The sequence below is a fragment of the Entelurus aequoreus genome, linkage group LG19 (genome assembly GCF_033978785.1).
Source record: "Entelurus aequoreus isolate RoL-2023_Sb linkage group LG19, RoL_Eaeq_v1.1, whole genome shotgun sequence".
Lineage (NCBI taxonomy): Eukaryota > Metazoa > Chordata > Actinopteri > Syngnathiformes > Syngnathidae > Entelurus > Entelurus aequoreus.
In genome coordinates this window covers 12400270-12421303 of record NC_084749.1, presented here as the reverse complement: position 1 = coordinate 12421303, position 21034 = coordinate 12400270, and the positions used below count along the sequence as shown (strand labels likewise).

The following is a 21034-nucleotide window of genomic DNA, read 5'->3' as shown; positions in this document are numbered from 1 at the left end:
TAAGGGAAGAATGTAATACAAAATATCAATACAAAGTGTCAAGACAGAATACACTCTGCTGCTGCAGCAACAGAGGGTCTATAGGTCCTAAGATATATATCTAATGTATTCATACATTGTTTATGTAGGATATACGCATGTATATATAACCTAATCATATTGTTTCTTCAATTTAAAAATAGCTGACCGTTTTTTTCCCCCTTTACTGGGCTTATATTCCCAGTTTTGATCTCAGACGTCTGGTCACTTATAGCGTATAAGAATATTATACTACTGTTAAGCAAACTATGAATAATAAAACACGCCAAAACATGTGTCCGTTATCATAGCTACACGTATGACAAAAACGCGCGTGAAAATCAGTGGTATTCAGTGACGTAAGATGAATTAAATGCGCTGACAGTTCATTGCTCCTGCCAAATGAATTGCACTGAGTGGAGCGGATCACCACTCCAAGATGGCGGCCCCGCATCTCGTCTGCGCCAGTAGCGCTCGATGCTGCGTCTACTTATAAGATGTCTATGGTTATAACGTTAGCAGTTAGTTTGCAGCCTCACTGATTTAACTACACAGCATATAAAAGTCACGTTACTTAGCCAATAAACGTTATCTTACATTCAAAACTTACCCTTCTTTGTGCATCTTCAAATGTCGAACAAAGTTGGAAGTTGTTGCGTCTCCGTCTGTAATATTCGAACTGCGTGATTTGCATACGGCAATTCGTTTTTTGTTGACCAAGTTGTAGTTTTTATACCCGAACGAAACCAACTTTGGCATAATTGTTTCTCACTGCCGCATTGTTTGACAACTTCTCTTCATTGGTTCTCCTGCAATTTGATTGGATGAATGCTGTGTGATGAAAACAACGTAGATCGAATTTGATTGGCTATTGTACTGACAGCACACCAGCTGACAGGAACAACACGCTAATAGACACAGACGAAGAAAATGAAAAATACGGAGCGCTCCCAAATAACTTTTTAAGCTTTGGATTTTGGGGAAAGTAGCAAGTCATGTCAAGTCAAAAGGCTCAAGTCCAAGTGAAGTCACAAGTCATTGATGTTAAAGTCCAAGTCGAGTTGCAAGTCTCTTTAGATTTTGTCAAGTCGAGTCTAAAGTCATCAAATTCATGACTCGAGTCCAAGTCATGTGACTCGAGTCCACACCTCTGGTGCTATCTGTGTATTAGCGGTGGACTACAGCAACACAACCAGGAGGACTTTGAGATGGATAGCAGACGCGCTACCGTGAGTGCAGCTTTGGCTTCCAAACATTTGATCGCTTGCCCGTACGTTCGTGTCGCTATGTGCATGTCACGTACGTAACTTTGGGGAAATATATGTTTCTTGCCGACTCTGATGGCGGCCGGGGTGTCGTCGAAAGCTCAACGCCCGCCGCCGCCATCCCGTCGCTAAGTTAGCTTCAATGGTGTCGTTAGCAACAGCATTGTTAAGCTTCGCCAAGCTGGAAATTATTAACCGTGTATTTACATGTCCATGGTTTAATAGTATTGTTGATCTTCTGTCTATCCTTCCAGTCAGGGGTTTATTTCTTTTGTTTCTATCTGCATTTGAGCCCCATGCTATCATGTTAGCTCAGTAGCTAAAGAGCTTCGCCGATGTATTGTCGTGGAGATAAAAGTCACTGTGAATGTCCATTTCGTGTTCTCGACTCTCATTTTCAAGAGGATATAGTATCCGAGGTGGTTTAAAATACAAATCCGTGATCCACAATAAAAAAAGGAGCAATAAACCCCTGTACCTAAGTTATGGTCAGAGCGAAAAAAGATACGTCCTGCACTGCACTGTAGTCCTTCACTCTCACTTTCCTCATCCACGAATCTTTCATCCTCGCTTAAATTAATGGGGTAATCGTCGCTTTCTCGGTCCGAATCTCTCTCGCTGCATTGTAAATAATGGGAAAAGGTGAGGAGACCTTCCTCCTGTGACGTCACGCTACTTCCGGTATAGGCAAGGCTTTTTTTAATCAGCGACCAAAAGTTGCGAACTTTATCGTCGTTGTTCTCTACTAAATCCTTTCAGCAAAAATATGGCAATATCGCGAAATGATCAAGTATGACACATAGAATGGATCTGCTATCCCCGTTTAAATAAAAAAAATTCATTTCAGTAGGACTTTAAGTATTGTCTTCTCAATTGCTTAGTAAATTTCTCACCCAAGTATTGTAAAGCTGGGATTGTTGTTTTTTTAGATTAACATTTTGTGTAATTTTTGTCAATAACATTTTAAAAATTATGTTTTTAAAAAGCCAACACAGCATACGTACGACATAGGTCGTACGTCAGTGAAGTGAATTATATTTATAAAGCGCTTTTCTCTAGTGACTCAAAGCAATTTACATAGTGAAACCCAATAATCTAAGTTACATTTAAACCAGTGTGGGTGGCACTGGGAGCATGTGGGTAAAGTGTCTTGCCCAAGGACACAACGGAAGTGACTAGGATGGCGGAAGCGGGAATTGAACCTGGAACCCTGAAGTTGCTAGCACGGCCACTCTACCAACCGAGCTATGCTGCCCTCAACCAATAGTAACCAATAGGAGCTTTTGTATCCTGTAACATGTTTTGAAAATGTTTTGTTATAATTTATATACCAAAGTATATATTACTAGAATGTTGAGTGTTTAATCCGTGTTGAATTGAGAATCGATTCTGAATCAAATACTCACCTCAAGAATCGGAATCGAATCAATTCATGTGGTGCCTAAAGATTTCCTGCACCTTTATTGACTACATTTGTGAGTGTCAATGGTGGTTTCCTTTCAGGTGCCCTGTGAGTGACTGACGACCAGCCCAGAATGGAACAGGATATCGAAAATATGGATGGACATAATTGACCAGCAAAGGTAAAGTATAACGACTTACCACACAGTAAAAAACAAAACAAAAAAAACAAACCTTTGATTACCAATAGTGACATTTTTATTATTTGTACAATAGAGACTTTAATACATTATTCAAAACACTTCTTATATACTGAAAAAATTGTAAGTCCCAAAGCCGAAAATGGCTTCAGTATAATTGCTGCACAGCATTTTTTAAATTTTATACATATATTAATTTTTTTTTTGTAAAAACTGTATCTTAAATAGTATGTACAGACAGCATCTGCAAAATGCATTCTAAACACATGATATATATTATATATACTTCGGCAGTTACATTTCTTTTCATAAATATTCAAAATTAAAACTGGAAGGATTTTAACTTGCATTTGCAAATAAATAAATACATAAATAAACAAAACAAAATAGTGCTGTAAACTGTCACTGAAAATTGTCCAACTTGAACAGCGCGTCTCTCATTGGAGGTAAAAGTACTTTGTCACACAACAGAAGAAGCAGCATTCAAGTTGAGTAAGTGTATACTGCAGAAAGCATGGGCACATTCACAATTAGTAGGAGTCGTTTGAAATCGAAGTTCTTTCACAGCTATTGTACAGTGAAACTGTCTCAGCTCTTATGGTAGCTTATCACATAAAAAAATGATTTTCTTTATAACCATATACATATATATATATGTATATATATATATATTTATAATATATTTGTATAACACAAATTACAATTACAATAGAAATACATTTTGTACAGTTTTAGATGGTACATGTTTAGGTTCCCAAGTCATACTGTGCGTACCTTCATCTATCACAATATTATAAGAGTCATTATAAAATATCATAACCTTTGAGCAACGCAAGGTATCGCAATATATTTAGAAATAATTACCTGAAACGTAGTAAAATAATTATATTATCAAACCTTTTCTTTCTTCGCATCATAATACCTTTCACATTTTTAGATTTTAAATTAGCTTGAGTTGGAAGCTGTGGTCACAGCCAATTAATTTTAACTGTACAATTTGGTGAAACATCATTGACACATTTTGCGGTGGGGTGTGTGGGGCCTGACTTGATGCAATTCATAGACAACAATGTCTTGACACGCATGAAATGTGTGCTATGCAGTTGATGCATTTATATGACCATCAAATGTGTATTTAACACTCACTCGGGACATTGAACCAATCACAACTGGAATGTTTAGATCAGGGTGTCAAACGTACGGCCCGAGGGCCGGATCAGGCCCGCACAGGTTTTATCCAGCCTGCGGGATGAGTTTGAATGTTAATGTCTTATTTTTAAGTTATCGTGCCGTGATTTTACCAGTCCGGCCCACTTCGGAGTAGATTTTTCTCCATGTGGCCCCCGAACTAAAATGAGTTTGACACACCTGGTTTAGATAGTTTAAAAAGACATTTCAGCTCTCATTAGAGCAGGCTCTGTCATTTCATAATCAAAGATTGGATAGGGCAGTTCTAGTCTGAGGGGATGGTGCAGGATCCAAGTATGTATTCCCCCGTCCCCAACCAAGAATGGTTTCACTCTTTTAAGGTGATGGTTTTGTTTATGGGGGGTCCACCTTAGAGGTTAAATACTTGGATCCTGCACCATCCTCTCAGCCAAGATGTCATCTGAGAAAAGATGAACAGTCCAATTGCAATACATTCAATGCCCTCAGAGTACAACTACCTGGATAAATGAGAATATTCACTTACAGTATGTAATTAGTTGTAATCTGTTTTAAAGAACTGGTGTGTCGGATTTCGTCATTTAATTAAAAAAGAGCTTCTCACCAAATGGTCACAAAAACAACAATAACACTGAATAATTTGTTATGGTTATTCCGATAAATCCCTTGAAATCCTGCATACTGGGTCTTTAAGCAGAACAGTCTTGTTTTTTTCCGGCTACTCACTTGCTGGCACTGCTGCCAGACCAGATGTGGGCTGCAAAAATGTAAGTTCTGGTATTTTGGGCTTGTGTAAATATCACTTGGGAGGATGAAAGGCTTCATTTTGGACCAAATATAGAACATCATCCTCACCATAAATCTGCAGTGTCCCAACTCCATGACTCTCTCTGTCCAAAATGAACAGTGAAATGATTGCATTCTGTGTGTTTATAATACAACACAAACGCTGTAAACAAACATTATGGATAATATTACAGAGTGCATATGTGTTTGGGAGAGTCTAAGATCAGGATTCCAAAATCACTTTACACATGTGTGGAGGGCAGCATTGCATATACAGTATGTTATGTGACCGTGTAAACATGAGCATGAGTTTCTCATTAGATGGCACTATAGGACACGTTAGACTCGACTGCAAAGCTCAATAGACAGCAGCTTCAAAATATCAATATTGCTTTCGCTCTTTTTGTAGCACAGCTGTAAAGCAGGCAGTTTGCTGAACACAATGTAAACAGTAGTGACGATGGCTTGAACTAAAAACGCTTATTCAACCCAAAGAAAATAAATGTCTTTAGGGTGTATTCACAAGACAAAACTGAATTTATGGTTTCAAAAACAATATGAACACAACTTGTTTAGGCCCCTAGGGCAGCTCTGGAAAGCTGCAGCTCAATGTATGTACACAAGGCAGAAGTTTGTTGTTTTGTTTTAAATGTTCATTTCTGTACACTAGAAGCAGATGTCAGAACAACATTATAATAGAAATCAAACCGGGGGAGTAAATCAGATTACGGTACTCTAAGCAAAAAGACATTGAAGAACATAGAAGTAGGTGTTTAAAGGAATTCAAACAAATACCAAGAAAAGGTCATAAAACAAAAGCTCATCATACTCCATTTCTAGATACCAAACCAACCAAACAAAAAAGACTGCATACATTTAGATTAGATGTCTAAATAACAACTCAAACACAAAATTATACTGGAGCAGCCCTGTGGTAACTTAAGTTGTATACTGTAGTCCTTTGGGGTCCTTTAGGCCGTTAATCAGATCCCTCGCCAGTAGACGGATATGTTTCCTATGTTACATTTGGCACGAGTATTTGCCTATGATCCAGCAATAGGCACACAAAAAAGTCTGCATTCCCCTAAAAAGTTTTTTTTTTTTTTTTTAAAAAGGAGGCTCATTTTTTTTCAGTTCCACCAGCCTCCAGCAGAGAACAGGTGGGGTGGTGAGTGATGGTGACTAGCACAGAAGTGATGTTTGTTTATTGTTATAAAGGTATTTCTAGGGAGCGCTGCTGTCTCTCAGAACCACCAAGTCCACCGTCCTTTGGAAACTCTTCAGCAGAGAGACGGCTGTCTTGTGCTCCATGTGTAAAAAATTATGTCCATTAGCCTGCAAGGCAAACACGCAGCACAGTCAGCAGCATGTGTGTGCGCATGCATCTATAGATATGTACGTTGCAGTGCTTTTTTTGTGTGGAAGGATGGAGGTTCACTGCCATCATTAGCTCAGTAACACATCACTGTTGGGGAAAAGAGAGAAAAGTGGAGGAGCTACACACATGCTGTTGAAAGAGAAGGGGTAAAGACAAAAAAAAGGACATTTAAGATGAATTCAACAATTGTGGAAGAGAGAGGAAAGGGTCAGGAAAGGGAGTATTGTATGCTAGGTATTGATATTTTTTATTTTCTTTCTTTTTTTTTTAAACATGATGAGAACAAATCTTGCTATTTACCACTTTCACACTCCTTATAGAGCAGGGGTGTCAAACTCATTTTAGATCGGGGGCCACATTGAGAAAAATCTACTCCCAAGTGGGCGCCCGATTACTTAAAAATAAAGAACTCTTCAGATTGTTTTCTTTGTTTAAAAATAGAACAAGCACATTCTGAAATTGTACAAATCATAATGTTGTTGTTGTTTTGTTTTACAAATACCTGTTGCGGTTAATACTATATATACTTTATTTGTCGTTATTTACATGTTCTGAATAAATTATGTGATAATGTTCATCAGTCAACTCATTGGTGTTCATTTTCAATCTATCAAGATAAAAAAAACTATATCGAAATCAAATTACAGTACGTCATTTATGTAGTTTTATCATTTTCCTCTACTGATGTACTAACATTATGTGGTTTATTTTGTACATATGTAGCATCATCTACAAAGATACAAAGAATTGCTATTGCGACATCCAGTGAACACATTTACAACAGCTGTGTCTTTCATTCAAAAATGTCAGGTTAATTTTTATACATAGCAAACTCATCCGGCGGGCTGGATAAAACCTGTTTGCGGGCCTGATCCGGCCCTCGGGCCGTATGTTTGACACCCCTGTTATAGAGCATATTAATATGTCACTTTGTTGTTCTCTGCTATGGGTTATATTAAAATATCAGTTTTAAAGTCTGAGATTGACAACTTTGGTTTAGTTAAACAAAGGCAGCACTGTTGAACTTGTGCATTACTTATGCTGACATTCGTTAAGTCCGATTAGGTGAATAGGTAATCAGTGAATAGAAAACATACCAGATTCAAATAATTCAAATGTTGAAATTTATGGAATTTGTTTTGCTTAGGTATTAAAATGAAGCATTAGGAGATCTCTGCACACAGATACTCACAGGAAGTAAATACATATTGCCATTAACACACTGAATGCACTGCCCTCTACAGGTGACCCACACATTTTTACATGTCTGTATTCTGGACAGGCCCATCTAGAAAAAATATTTACCTGCTAACATTCTGTTGTTGACTTTGATGCACATTTGTGGTCAGAAGGGTACATACACAAACAATGTTTGTATTCGTATTTACCCTAATATACATGGTAATTGATATATTTGTAAATTTTCGGGAAAAATTGTTTATTTAGAGGTTTTGTTAAAGTCCTGGGTTTTGTGCACAGTCAACAAATATTAAAATTAGGCTTGAGGTTGGTGCTTTAACAACAAACAGATGCTTACTGTTTTATCCATCGTCTTGGTTTTGAAAAAATTTTAAAGTTGGAAGACCAGATGCATTTGGGGCAGTGTGCATTTATTTTTATTGTTTTATTTTGTTAAAAGGCCTGCACAAGAACAGCACAACATATCACTAAATGAAAACCATACACACAATGAAACATAAAATAATAATATAAATAATAATGAAAAAATTATTAGACACTGAAGGTGCTTTACGGCAAGCGCCCATTATTCTTTCAGTACACATTTACACGGTTTGTACATTGGTGGTGGAAAGCTACATTGCAGCCACATTTGCTCTGCGGTAGACTGACGAAAACATGGCTACCAATTCACACCAAACATTTATTCTATGGATGTATTATCTGCAGCCGATAATTATGGGCCGAATAATGGCAATTATGACGTCACATTGATAATTCCGATAATGAAAAATCAACCAATAGGCTAATAATAGGTTAATAATAAAGGCTTATCATCTTTGTGTTTGTCTTGGATTCTCTGTCCTGGTTTATGCTGCCACCTGACTTCTCAACCCCTCCCCTCCACTACAGTATGGTTTTATAGTTGTGATTCATGATACCACGCGCGCAGTCTGTTGTGTAGAGAGAAAATCATCGTGGTGCAGCAGTCACCAGTGTGAGCTTTCTTTACCGTGTCAGAAGAAGACATTTCACTCGCAGTTTGCAAAACGTGTTGTGCACAAATTCCACCGGGAGGGAAAAAAAAGTGCTTCAACACAACAAATTCGATGAGTCACTTTAAAAATTCACCATCGTGAAGATTTATGGAAGATGTACGACACTGTCTGTGCTGCTAAGCCAATAGTAGGGGGGCAGGTTTAGGGAGGTGTTAGTTCTTATATAACATAATAGCGGCAACCGCAGCAAACGTAAAGCCACATGACTGATGGGAAAGTCTTTCATAAGAGGCAACAGTTTAAAAGAAAATAAGAAATTGACAACAAATTTAATAGTTGTTCTTGTTTAACTTTATGGTTCATCTGAAGGACACAGGTAATGATTAGTTGACTGATGATTTCCTTGTGGAAAAACTGCACTTTGATGTCTACAATTGAATGTTACCTTTCTAAAAGCACTTATTCCACCACTTTACTACTGTCAGGAAGAAAAAAAATAATTTATTTTTATTTTTGACAATTAACAAGAGACGTGACTCCACTAATTAAGGTGTCGTTGCTAACTGCATTGCAACATCTTACTGTCTTAGTTCTACTGGCCTCATTTATGTACATGTCCTGTATGTTGTGTTGGAAATGTTTTTTTTTTTTATTCTATGTAATATTCAGAATGTTTAAATAGTTTGTTGTCTACCAATGAAATAATTGAAAATTCTGACGTCTTTTAGCAGTCTTTAGCAATTTATTCCCATTCATATACTGCAATGGAGGTGAGGTGAGTGAAGTGTCTTGCCCAAAAATGTAATTCAACCCAAAAATGTTCTGGAACTGCTCTACCTCCTGAGCAAATGGTTCTATTGGTGGTAGCAGTAAAATGCTTTGGGGTTGTTATTTTCCATGGAACCTCGATTTACCAACTCCACTGGTTCTTGAACAGGGTTCGAAAAAGAAAAGTTTGCATATTGAATCACATTTCTCCATAAGAAAACAAAGTAAAAATTAGTAATGGCATCTGGCCTTGACAAAAGTCAGTGTTTTAGTGTTTGTACACTTTGAACACAAAATAAAGTGTTATATACAGTACTGTATATTACACAAACATAACAAAGGGGTGATTAATCAACATTTTATTTAATAAAAAAGCCCAAACTACTAACTGAACTGTCCTCAGTTGTCACACACACACACACACACACACACACACACACACACACACACACACACACACACACACACACACACACACACACACACACACACACACACACACACACACACACAAACGCACGCACACACACACACACACACACACACACGCACACACACACACACACACACACACACACACACACACACACACACAATCACTAGTTCTGTGGTGCACTCACAGTTTGAAATAAAAAAAATCCTTAACTTCAACAGCCAGGTTGCCACACTGATTAAGAATGTGTCAGTTTATCTTCTTGGTGTGCAGCGGAAGAATGGGGGATGCAGCGGCGTCGACAACGCTGCGGGTACTTACTGAAAATTTTAAAGCACACATCGTTTGTCCATTGCTTTCTTTGGAATCATACTGAGTTAGCAAAACTAGACATTTTTTTAAAGTACTCAACTAAAACACTTGCACAACAGCTAAGCTAACGACAGCACTGATGTGCTGACTGACCGAGCACCGAAGATCGATCAGCCAACCCTCAACGGATGGATGAAACGTTGTTAAACACCAACGCATATTTCTAGTCGGTATGCAGTTCATAAGTTCAAATAATGAGGGATTCGTAGACCAAGGTTCCACTGTACGAGTTATTTTGGCCCTAAATCCCAAAGTATAATTTTAATTTCAGAAAATCAATGTATTGACCTAAAGAGGGCTGTGCACCAGATACTATATCCCCACAATCCAACATATTTGGAGCACTTATACTGTATGTGTGCCTCTGCTATAAAAAAAACAAACAAAGCAATGTCTGCTTGACTAAACACTATTTGCCTTGTGTTTAAATGACTGGGAAGGGAAGGGAAGGTTTTCAGGAGGAAAAGGCAAACATGGTTTTTGTTACTGGTTCATCTGATGATGTGTGAGAGGTTGTTACCTGCAGTATCTTGTCTCCAGGCTTCAGAGCGGTTGCGGCGGGCCCGTCATGCTGTACCCTAGTAACAAAGATACCCTATAAGTCAAAATGATACAAGGTTAGGACAACACAGGGACACGATGGTTTAGAATCTTTGCCTTTTTCATTCTCATCTTAATCAACCCCTCCATAAAATAACATGTCTGCCAAAAAATGCAAGGGCATTCACTCTGATTGTAGAGGTGCATCCAAATATACAGCAATCGATGTATTGTAGGTGTTTAAAGGCCTACTGAAACCCACTACTACCGACCACGCAGTCTGATAGTTTATATATAAATGATGAAATCTTAACATTGCAACACATGCCAATATGGCCGGGTTAACTTATAAAGTGCAATTTTAAATTTCCCGCGAAACTTCCGGTTGAAAACGTCTATGTATGATGACGTATGCGCGTGACGTCAATCGTTGAAACGGAAGTATTCGGACACATTGTATCCAATACAAAAAGCTCGGTTTTCATCGCAAAATTCCACAGTATTCTGGACATCTGTGTTGGTGAATCTTTTGCAATTTGTTTAATGAACAATGAAGACTGCAAAGAAGAAAGCTGTAGGTGGGATCGGTGTATCAGCGGCTGGCTGCAGCAACACAACAAGGAGGACTTTTACTTGGATAGCAGACGCGCTATCCGACGCTAGCCGCCGACCGCATTGATGATCGGGTGAAGTCCTTCGTCGCTCCGTCGATCGCTGGAACGCAGGTGAGCACGGGTGTTGATGAGCAGATGAGGGCTGGCTGACGTAGGTGGATAGCTAATGTTTTTAGCATAGCTCTGTGAGGTCCCGTTGCTAAGTTAGCTTCAATGGTGTCGTTAGCAACAGCATTGTTAAGCTTCGCCAGGCTGGAAAGCATTAACCGTGTAGTTACAGGTCCATGGTTTAATAGTATTGTTGATTTTCTGTCTATCTTTCCAGTCAGGAGTTTATTTATTTTGTTTCTATCTGCAGTTAAGCCCGATGCTATCACGTTAGCTCCGTAGCTAAAGAGCTTCGCCGATGTATTGTCGTGGAGATAAAAGTCACTGTGAATGTCCATTTCGCGTTCTTGACTCTCATTTTCAAGAGGATATAGTATCCGAGGTGGTTTAAAATACAAATCCGTGATCCCCAATAAAAAAAGGAGAGAGTGTGGAATCCAATGAGCCGTACCTAAGTTACGGTCAGAGCGAAAAAAGATGCGTCCTGCACTACACTCTAGTCCTTCACTCTCACGTTCCTCATCCACAAATCTTTCATCCTGGCTCAAATTAATGGGGTAATCGTTGCTTTCTCGGTCCGAATCGCTCTCGCTGCTGGGGAAATGTGAGGAGCCTTTCAACCTGTGACGTCACGCTACTTCCGGTACAGGCAAGGCTTTTTTTTATCAGCGACCAAAAGTTGCGAACTTTATCGTCGATGTTCTCTACTAAATCCTTTCAGCAAAAATATGGCAATATCGCAAAATGATCAAGTATGACACATAGAATGGATCTGCTATCCCCGTTTAAATAAAAAAAAATTATTTCAGTAGGCCTTTAAGTATTTTAAGTTCTTACACTTTACTGGAAGTTAAACATAACTATTGTTTAACAGCACCAGTATGTATTTACTGATATACACAAGATAGGGGTAAGAACAATAGGTATGGAATGGGTACTGAGGAAAAGAGTACGGTAGTCAGGAGGGCAGAAGATTACAAAAAGATCCCTAAATGACCCAAGGCAGAGATTATAAAAACACCAACATCTTTTCACAGCGTGGCAAAAGATGTTTTTGCGGACAGCATGGGACAATGCTCAGCTCAACGTGTTTCAGCAGGTTGTTGAACACACGACTGAGAGATGGGCCACATAGAAGGGATGCCAGTTAATAAAGAACTATACCAATGACACCAACATACTGCATACTGAGTGAAGAGTAAACACGTAGAGATACAGAGGGCAGGTTTAGGGAGGTGTTAGTTCTATTGTAACACTGGCATTTATACAGTGAGCCTCATACATGTGTTTAAATGAGTTTGGATTTAGTTTTTTTCCTAATTATGTAATTTTAAAGAATATTGGTGAGACATTGAAGCACAAAATTGTGGTATGGAGCTCACTGTACGTACAACTACAAGAGTGCATGTTAACAGGTGAAATTGTGAAGCGTTAGTCACACATATAGGGTACAGAAGGCATATACTGCATAAAGTATGTACAAATCATTACTCTGTAACATTGACAACATAAAAAAAAATGTTTGAACACACAAAAATACTCAAATTATTTTGCAAAGTGACAGCAACTCAATCTATCAAGGCACCAAGGAACACTGGGAAAGGGAACATTTACATGGTTGTAAGTGAATCTTTTGAAGGGCTAAGAACACACTGAAAAAATTTATGTTAGCAATGTTAAACATTTTGACCATGAATAGATGTTTATCGCCACTGATACATTTTAAATGTAATCGTGATCAGTCCATATTCATGCCTACCCTTCACACATTTTAGTTGGTTGATTTAGTTTTTTTGAATAGGTATCTTTTAGTTGGCAGTAGGGTTGTACAGTATACCTGTATTAGTATAGTACCGCGATACTAATGAATCATATTCGGTACTATACCGCCTCTGAAAACTACCGGTCCGCCCAGCCGCAGTCAGCAGTGTTTTAAGATACTTCTAAATCACTAATCCTCGCCTTCATGGTGACAAATAAAGTAAGTTTCTTACAAGTATCATCCCTGCAGGATGAGGAATAGCTAAACATGTTTCACTACACACCGTAGGAGGATACAATAGGTAACCACTAACAACAAGCTAGCAACAACGGCGTGGCGAAGTTGGGAGAGTGGCCGTGCCAGCAATCTGAGGGTTACTGGTTCAATCCCCACCTTCTACCATCCTAGTCACGTCCGTTGTGTCCTTGGGCAAGACACTTCACCCTTGCTCCTGATGGGTCCTGGTTAGCGCCTTGCATGGCAGCTCCCGCCATCAGTGTGTGAATGTGTGTGTGAATGGGTGAAAGTGGAAATACTGTCAAAGCGCTTTGGGCTCCTTAAAAAGGGGTAGAAAAGCGCTATACAAGTACAACCATTATCATTATCATTATAACAAATGCCATGAGTGGATCTACACCTGACATCCACTGTAATGATACCAAGTACAGGACCGTATCTAGTCGGTACTACTATGATTACGTCGATATTTTTTGGCATCACAACATCTTTCGTTTTTTTTAAAATGTATATTTTGTTTATAAACTTTCCCTGGACACACGAGGACTTTGAATATGACCAATGTATGATCCTGTACCTACTTGGTATCAGATTGATACCCAAATGTGTGGTATCATCCAAAACCAATGTAAAGCATCCAAACAACAGAAGAATAAATAATTACATTTGAACAGAAGTGTAGATAGAACATGTTAAAAAAGAAAGTAAGCAGATATTAACAGTAAATGAACAAGTAGATTCATCATTCATTTTCTACCACTTGTCCTTAATAACAAAATAATAGAATGGAAAATGACACAATATGTTACTGCATATGTCAGCAGACTAAATTAGGAGCCTTTGTTTGTTTAGTTACTACTAAAAGACAAGTTGTCTTGTATGTTCACTATTTTATTTAGGGACAAACTTGCAATAAGAAACATATGTTTAATGTACCGTAAGATTTTTTGTTAAAATAAAGCCAATAATGCAATTTTTTGTTGTCCCTTTTATTTAGAAAAGTATCGAAAAGTACCGAAAAGTATCAAAATCATTTTGGTTCCGGTACCAAAATATTGGTATCGGGACAACACTAGTTGGCAGTATAACAAAAGAAAACAAACAAACAACAAATATGTATATGTATGTATATTTTTAAATTATTATATGCTAAATTATTATTTCTATAATTTTCTATGAAATTAATATAAAATTAATGCTCAGGCAGGAAGAAATGTTTTTGTTTGTTTTAACTATGTTCCCTAAAATACACAATAAGGCTATAAAGTTTGTTCTATCTGAATACTTGATTAATTGAACAAACAAATTGATAGCTTACTCGATTAGTAAAATAACCGTAAAAAGAATGAAAGTTATATTAAGCAGGATAATTGTTGTTTATTTTAACTATTTTCCCTAAAATATGCAGAGGCTTGAAAGTGTGATTTATCTGATTCCTCGATTAATGGAAAAAAAACTCATCTGTAGTTTAATAATTACTAAAATAATCGATAAGTGCAGCTTTATTTTATATCAGGTTTTTTTTGGGGAGGTGCACAAATTAAAGAAAAGGGAATGACAACATTAATGTTGTAAACAACGATTGTCACACACACTATGTGTGGTGAAATTTGTCCTCTGCATTTGACCCATTCCATTGTTCACCCCCTGGGAGGTGAGGGGAGTAGTGAGCAGCTCAGGAATCATTTGGTAATTTAACCCCCAATTCCAACCCTTGATGCTGAGTGCCAAGCAGGGTGGCAATGTGTCCCGTTAGTCTTTGATATGACTCGGCCGGGGTTTGAACTCACGACCTCCCAGTCTCAGGGCGGACACTCTAACAACAAAGCCACTGAGCTGGTGGCTCTGTTACATATAACACTATGTAACAGAGGTCCTCAAACCATGTATTTATGTCTGAATCGTGATTCTTATTTATTTCGATTCTAAATCAATACATAGTTTTTAAGAATCAATTTTTAAATAGGCGTTACTTAGGCCACGCCTACGCTTACTCGGTTGCGTATACACATCATACATAAGCAGCCAATAGAGCTTTTGTAACCTTTAAACTGTTTCGAAAATGCTTTATTATAATTGATATTCCAAATAATATATTGCGAGGATCGGTTTGAATCGAGAAGTACACAGTACACAGTAATGTATTGATATATAATGTCTTTAATAGCACTAACTTTCTTTTCCTTTCTTGTCACTAAGGCTGTAAAAATTAACGCTCCATTGCAATCAAGTCCATCTTCATTGTTAATATGATACATCACAGAATGACTCAAAGTCCCGGAATATGCTCTGGCAACCCATTTCAGGCAGTTTGTCCAAGTAGTGTTACCATCACCACACTTGCACAAATTGGCAGTCGATCCAGTAGAGAAGCAAAAAAGTCAATATTTAAGACGATAAACAGCACAATGGTTCTTTCGAAGTAAGTTTGAGTAAGAAAAAACATAACAGTCGGCCTACATTAAGTATTATGCACACTCTTGCAGGAAGGAGTTTTCTTTTCACCGAAACGATTCCAGCTGAAAATACCAAAATAATATCACAAAAGGAGTGACAGGTCCACATTATTGTGGATAAAGCTTTGTTTAGCTAAAAGGTGTTCCATAAAAATGTACAGTACAGTATATTTGTTTTACAGACCTATTTTCAGGCAATTTTTTTTCTCCCTTTTAAAACGGTTCGTTTTGAAAGGTGGAGTTGTCAGATGCAAATAAACCTCTCCTTACAATGCCCCCCAACACTAACCGCCTGGTAGAAATGTTGTGTAGGCTACAAGGTACGCTACGAGCGCTTGTAGGCTATGAGCGACATCACGAAGGGTTGTACAACTCGTCTATTGCCAAACACAGTAGGCACTCATCCAATTAAAAGTAGTTTTTAGGAAAATCATTCATTGTTTTGTCAGAGGACAGTGATGCTATTGTCTTGCAGTAAAAGGCTAAGCTAGCTACACAACATGTCGAGCTAACATTGCTAACATACCATTCGAACATTTTTAACATCCGTTATTACTTACCGTTTCATTGTCTCCTCCATTGCCATAATTAGTAGTCACCGAGCCCGCCATTAAAAGTATTTTTTGGGGATAATCCATCTTTTTGTGAAGGTCTGTGGTTGAAGCAAGAGGGCTAATCTTTGCACACACTCAAAGCGACTTCTTCACAAATGAAAGCACATTGCCACAAGTCATAAAAGTAAAAAGTATGGCACTTTTTACTTCATATGTGGCTGAAAGTTAGTTTAGTGCTGGTAACGCAAAAAACCAACAGAGCATTTTCCTTCATTGGGTTTTATCGTCGACATGATGTTGTGGCACAGCCGGTTTTACATCAATTTAAATTGGCTGACTCACGGAAGAATGTTTGGGTAAATGGCTACCAAAGAGGGATATTCTGCTGATGTCACACTTGAACAAAACGTCACACTTGAACAAAATTCCAAACGGACTGTTTGGAGGAAGTAAAAAAAATGTCTGAAATGGCTCCACGGTTTGATTAAAATTTTTCGAGGCTTGTGCAGATCGCAAATACGCATAAGCGAGTATCATCAGGTAAAACAAGTTAGTTTTGCATAATAGGGCGCCTTTAAGCCTTTCTGCACATGTGAAAATTAACAAGATTAATACAGAAATTAATAATGCATAGTATTTAATTGTGATTATTCGAAAATGAACCATGTGATTAATCTGACAAATTGTAATAATTTGACAGTCCTACTAACACAACATAAGTTAGTATAATGTGTAAACATGGCTTGTCAATATTTCCTGTTTTGATGTATTCTATGAAAAAGTCACAAATGATGTGTCCCATTCACCTCGAAAGTTATGTCGTAAGTCACAACCGAGTTATGGCCGTCCCAGTACGAGATCAGAAATCAAAATGGCCACGTCCACAAAAGCTATTCTTGCGCTTTCCTTATCTGAATATAAACAACTCATGTAAAATAATATGCACTCCTTCGGTGGATGAAGAGGAAACAGAGGCGCTATTGCTAGCAATGTAGAAACACTACAGTAACATTACAATATATAAATGTCCAACAATACATTGTATATGGCTGATTTAGTGTGACAAAAATAGTCAGAAGTGCTAAGACTGGATATTACAGAAACTTCTATTGCTGAAGCCATATTTGAAGCCAACTCGGGGGTGGTGAGGACTCTCCAATTTTAAGAGTAGGAACTCCCACCTCGGGGTGCGTTCCAATTAAAATTTTCAACTAGGAACTCGAAATTCCAACTTCCCAGTACAATTGGAAGGTACCATTAGAGCAGTCAAAAGCTTATACTTGATGTTTCCAAACTGTTTTATATAAGTAAACCAGTGTTTAAGGCGCAACTGCAACTAGAGACTTCAAGTTAGTAAAGTCAACAGCTACTCCCGGTGAATGGCAGGGTCGTACCATGTCGGAGGGTTTGAAGGGGTTCCCTTGGCCGCTGATGCCACCAGAGATACTAAAACCAAGACCGGGGTTCTTCTCTATTCTCACACATAACTGGAAAGAGAGCAAGCACATACACAAGTGAAATTAAGTTCATATCATCTGTGAGATCTTCTATTAAGATTATTACTTTATTTTGCATTCATTCTGAATATAAAAATAAGATATGACGTTTAATCTCTCACTTTGCTGTCTTATAGATGCTAAATCTCCCTCTTTGCCCTCTTACAGTTGGAATTAAAAAACACATGGTAAAGTAAGGACAATGACTTTATGATGTTTGAAGAGCTAATATTTTATAGTTAATTTGTTACTTTGACAGTAAATTTCATTTTGGAAAAGTTTTCAATAACTAAGACAGACCAAATATTCTTCTAACCTAATTCTAATTGTATACTTGACCCACTGACCTTCAGAATTTACCTTTAAAAGAGCAGCAGATGAGGCTGCTTTAGACTGATGTACCTGTTCCTGGAAACCATCGGTGCTCTTCTGGCCTTTAGTCTGCAGAAGGCAGCGGGCGCTCTGAGGCCGTGGGTTGGTGTGAGTGGTCACAACAACCTGGTTGCTGTGGACCTTTCCCTGGTTACTGTGGTACTGGGGGTTGTTGTGTGGGAGCTGAGGCTGGTGGGACGTGTGAGACATATGTGGGTTGTACTGAGGTTGGTTCCCGGATGACGACAAGGCCATGGGCAGGCCAGTACTTTGGTAGACCTGACCAGTGGTGTTATGGGCTATATGGGGAAAAGAAAGGTTCTGGTAGAATTAAACACATTTTAAAGAGGAACTGCACAATCATTTACAATTTCTGTGAGACAAGAACACACGTCTTTCCCTTTTTCTGTGCTAGAGGCAGCTAACAATGTAGGTAATGGGAATATGATCTATTCCACCAATAAAGCCCTCTAAAAAACCTCCAACAACATGTTTTCATCCATCCATCCATCCATTTTCTACCGCCTGTCTATATCTTCTGAAAATACATATGTAATGTAGTAACAGGCACATTCATGGTAACATTAAATATTTTCAGTATTTTGGTCATTACAATCATATCACAGAGCGCATAGCAACAGACGCAAATTCAGTCAACAACAACATAGAGAGCATTTTCTGTGTTTGATACCTTGAGCTGCTAAATTCAGAATAATCCTTCCATTTTCGAGAAAAAATGCTTCTTAGCAATGTTGCGATGGTTTTATGCTGCGTTTTATTTGTTGAGTGGATTTCCATAGGTGATCAACTACTCAGCTTGGTGCCACAACCTTCCACTATTCAGACGAGATGCAGGATTTATAAACAGGCTTTAACTTTTACTAACTCAGAGGTGATACAGCAGTAGCAGAAGCACGTCAAGCTATTTCTTTTTAATTTTTTGTCAGGTTGCAACCAACGTTATTTGCAGCTTATTACTCACTAGTGGTTGGAGGAGCAATAAAATGAAGGCCATGTGTAACAATGCTACATAAGTAGTTCCTTAGTGTTAGCTCTTACAATAACAATGTTGCTATACTGTACCTTGGTTAATATGCAGGTCACACAAGTAAATGAAGCGTTGTTGGCGGTTTTTGGATGTTTTTAGAGTGCTTTATAGGCAGAAAAGATTCATCCTTATTACTGGAAATGTTAGCCGCCCTAAACTAGCAGTGTTTCACTATTTAGTATGCACATAAAAGGGAAAGTTGTTATTGTCTCGCACAGGGATTGTGGATGATGGGCAAAAATGCCTCGAAAAGTATAGTCTTCCTTTAACATTGCATGTGTAAATGTTTTAAATCACTGAAACAATGTAAGTCAAGCTTTTTTATCATGTGGCACAATGAGTCTCCTGTCAAAGACCATTAAACAGCAAAGACCTTCCCCACAATAAACATTCTAAATCTTATATTATTGTATGTTGTATTTCATGCAACCATTAATTTAAAAACAAATTTTTAAGAAACAAAATACATCTGCTCTGTAAACTAATGCTAGGACCAAACTTCATAAAGAATATTTCTTTGTTTTTTGGAGGAAGGTTTCACCACAAGAATCCACAATAGTATTGGCCACAAATTTAGTTTGTAAAATTATGTTAAAATGGCCAAAAACAATCAATAATATTTTTAGTATTACATGTTAAAAGTAATTGATAAATGATAAATGGGTTATACTTGTATAGCGCTTTTCTACCTTCAAGGTACTCAAAGCGCTTTGACAGTATTTCCACATTCACACACTGATGGCGGGAGCTGCCATGCAAGGCGCTAACCAGCACCCATCAGGAGCAAGGGTGAAAAGTAGGGCTGTAAAACGATTAAAATATTTAATCGTAATTAATCACACTTTGTTCAAAGTTAACACAAAATTAATCACGAATGATCGCAGCTAATGTAATTTTCCGTCATTAACAAGCGTACCCTAGACATATCATTTTCAAGTTTATATAACCATGACTGGAAAATTAGTTTGCTTTAATTATAAGTTGTTTTTTTTAAACATTATGCTTTTTTAAACAGCTCAACACAAAAATTACATAAACATGGAACAAAAAATGAGAATAAAAAAATTACAGGCACTGCTTTGATGTCTTGACAGGTTTTGTAGGACTATAGAATTTGTATTTCTGCTGTAGGAGCACTTGCATTAAAAGGGGATGAGCTAGACTTCCATGTTTACATACCAGTTTCACGCATTAATGACACAAAATGTGTATTGTTACGATCATGATTTGATTGTCAAAGATGTTAGGTAACGTAAAATGTAATATTTCTACCTGAATAAATGCTTCTGATATTCTGTACATGACATGTTGTACAGGTTAATGGTATTCTTATCTCTGCATGACAATGTTTTAACCTTTTCTATTTATTAATTAAATGTAATATTCAGCCAACTAAACATTTTTTAATTGTGGACTATTAATCAGAACAGGGTATAAAAAATATACTGTAATAGTGGGAATATTGTGTTGTGAACTGTAATAACCGGATATTTGTGAAGATAAACAAAAGGCAGACTTGTTCAAAGACAGTCTCCCTCCTTCATATCGCTGCCGCTATTACAATACACTTTATTTCATTCTGCCAGAAAACATTTATATAGGTAGAAATATCACAGAACAAAACATCTTTGACAAAGCATAATCGTAATGTAAAACAATTTTTCATTGTTTTGGTGGTTAGACTTCCTCTCTACTGTCTTTTTATCAGCTGAGATTTTATTCCATCTTACTAAAGCAGTTTGTGTAGCAATCTACATTTTATGTTATTAATGTACTCAACTGTAATGTAAACACGGACGAGGAGCTCCTCCTCCACAAGCAGCAAAGGTGCCAGCAGGATAAAATTGTATTGTCTGGTCTAGAGAAAGACTTGCCATGGCTT

General features: G+C 37.7%; 1 protein-coding gene and 1 long non-coding RNA gene across 16 annotated transcripts in view; one reads left to right on the top strand and one right to left on the bottom strand.

Moving 5' to 3' along the window:
- LOC133635120 (uncharacterized) overlaps positions 1–21034 on the top strand; it is a 54215-nt gene that overhangs the window by 30216 nt on the left and 2965 nt on the right. Inside the window, exon 2 of the long non-coding RNA XR_009822016.1 lies at positions 2787–2866. This is a non-coding gene — a long non-coding RNA (uncharacterized LOC133635120). The remainder of the gene's footprint in view (positions 1–2786; positions 2867–21034) is intronic.
- Positions 2917–21034, bottom strand: part of LOC133635116 (leucine-rich repeat-containing protein 7-like) — a 396315-nt gene continuing 378197 nt past the window's right edge. For 5 of the 15 annotated variants that reach the window (XM_062027897.1, XM_062027898.1, XM_062027899.1 and 2 more), the window contains 4 exons: positions 18093–18403; positions 17631–17723; positions 10486–10560; positions 2917–6172 (listed from right to left, as the gene is read on the bottom strand). In XM_062027897.1, the coding sequence (XP_061883881.1) occupies positions 6062–6172; positions 10486–10560; positions 17631–17723; positions 18093–18403 (590 nt within the window). In that variant the 3' untranslated portion in view covers positions 2917–6061. Of the gene's footprint in view, positions 6345–10485; positions 10561–17630; positions 17724–18092; positions 18404–21034 lie in introns of all 15 variants that reach the window. The other 10 variants (XM_062027901.1, XM_062027913.1, XM_062027903.1 and 7 more) reach the window with 9 other exon arrangements.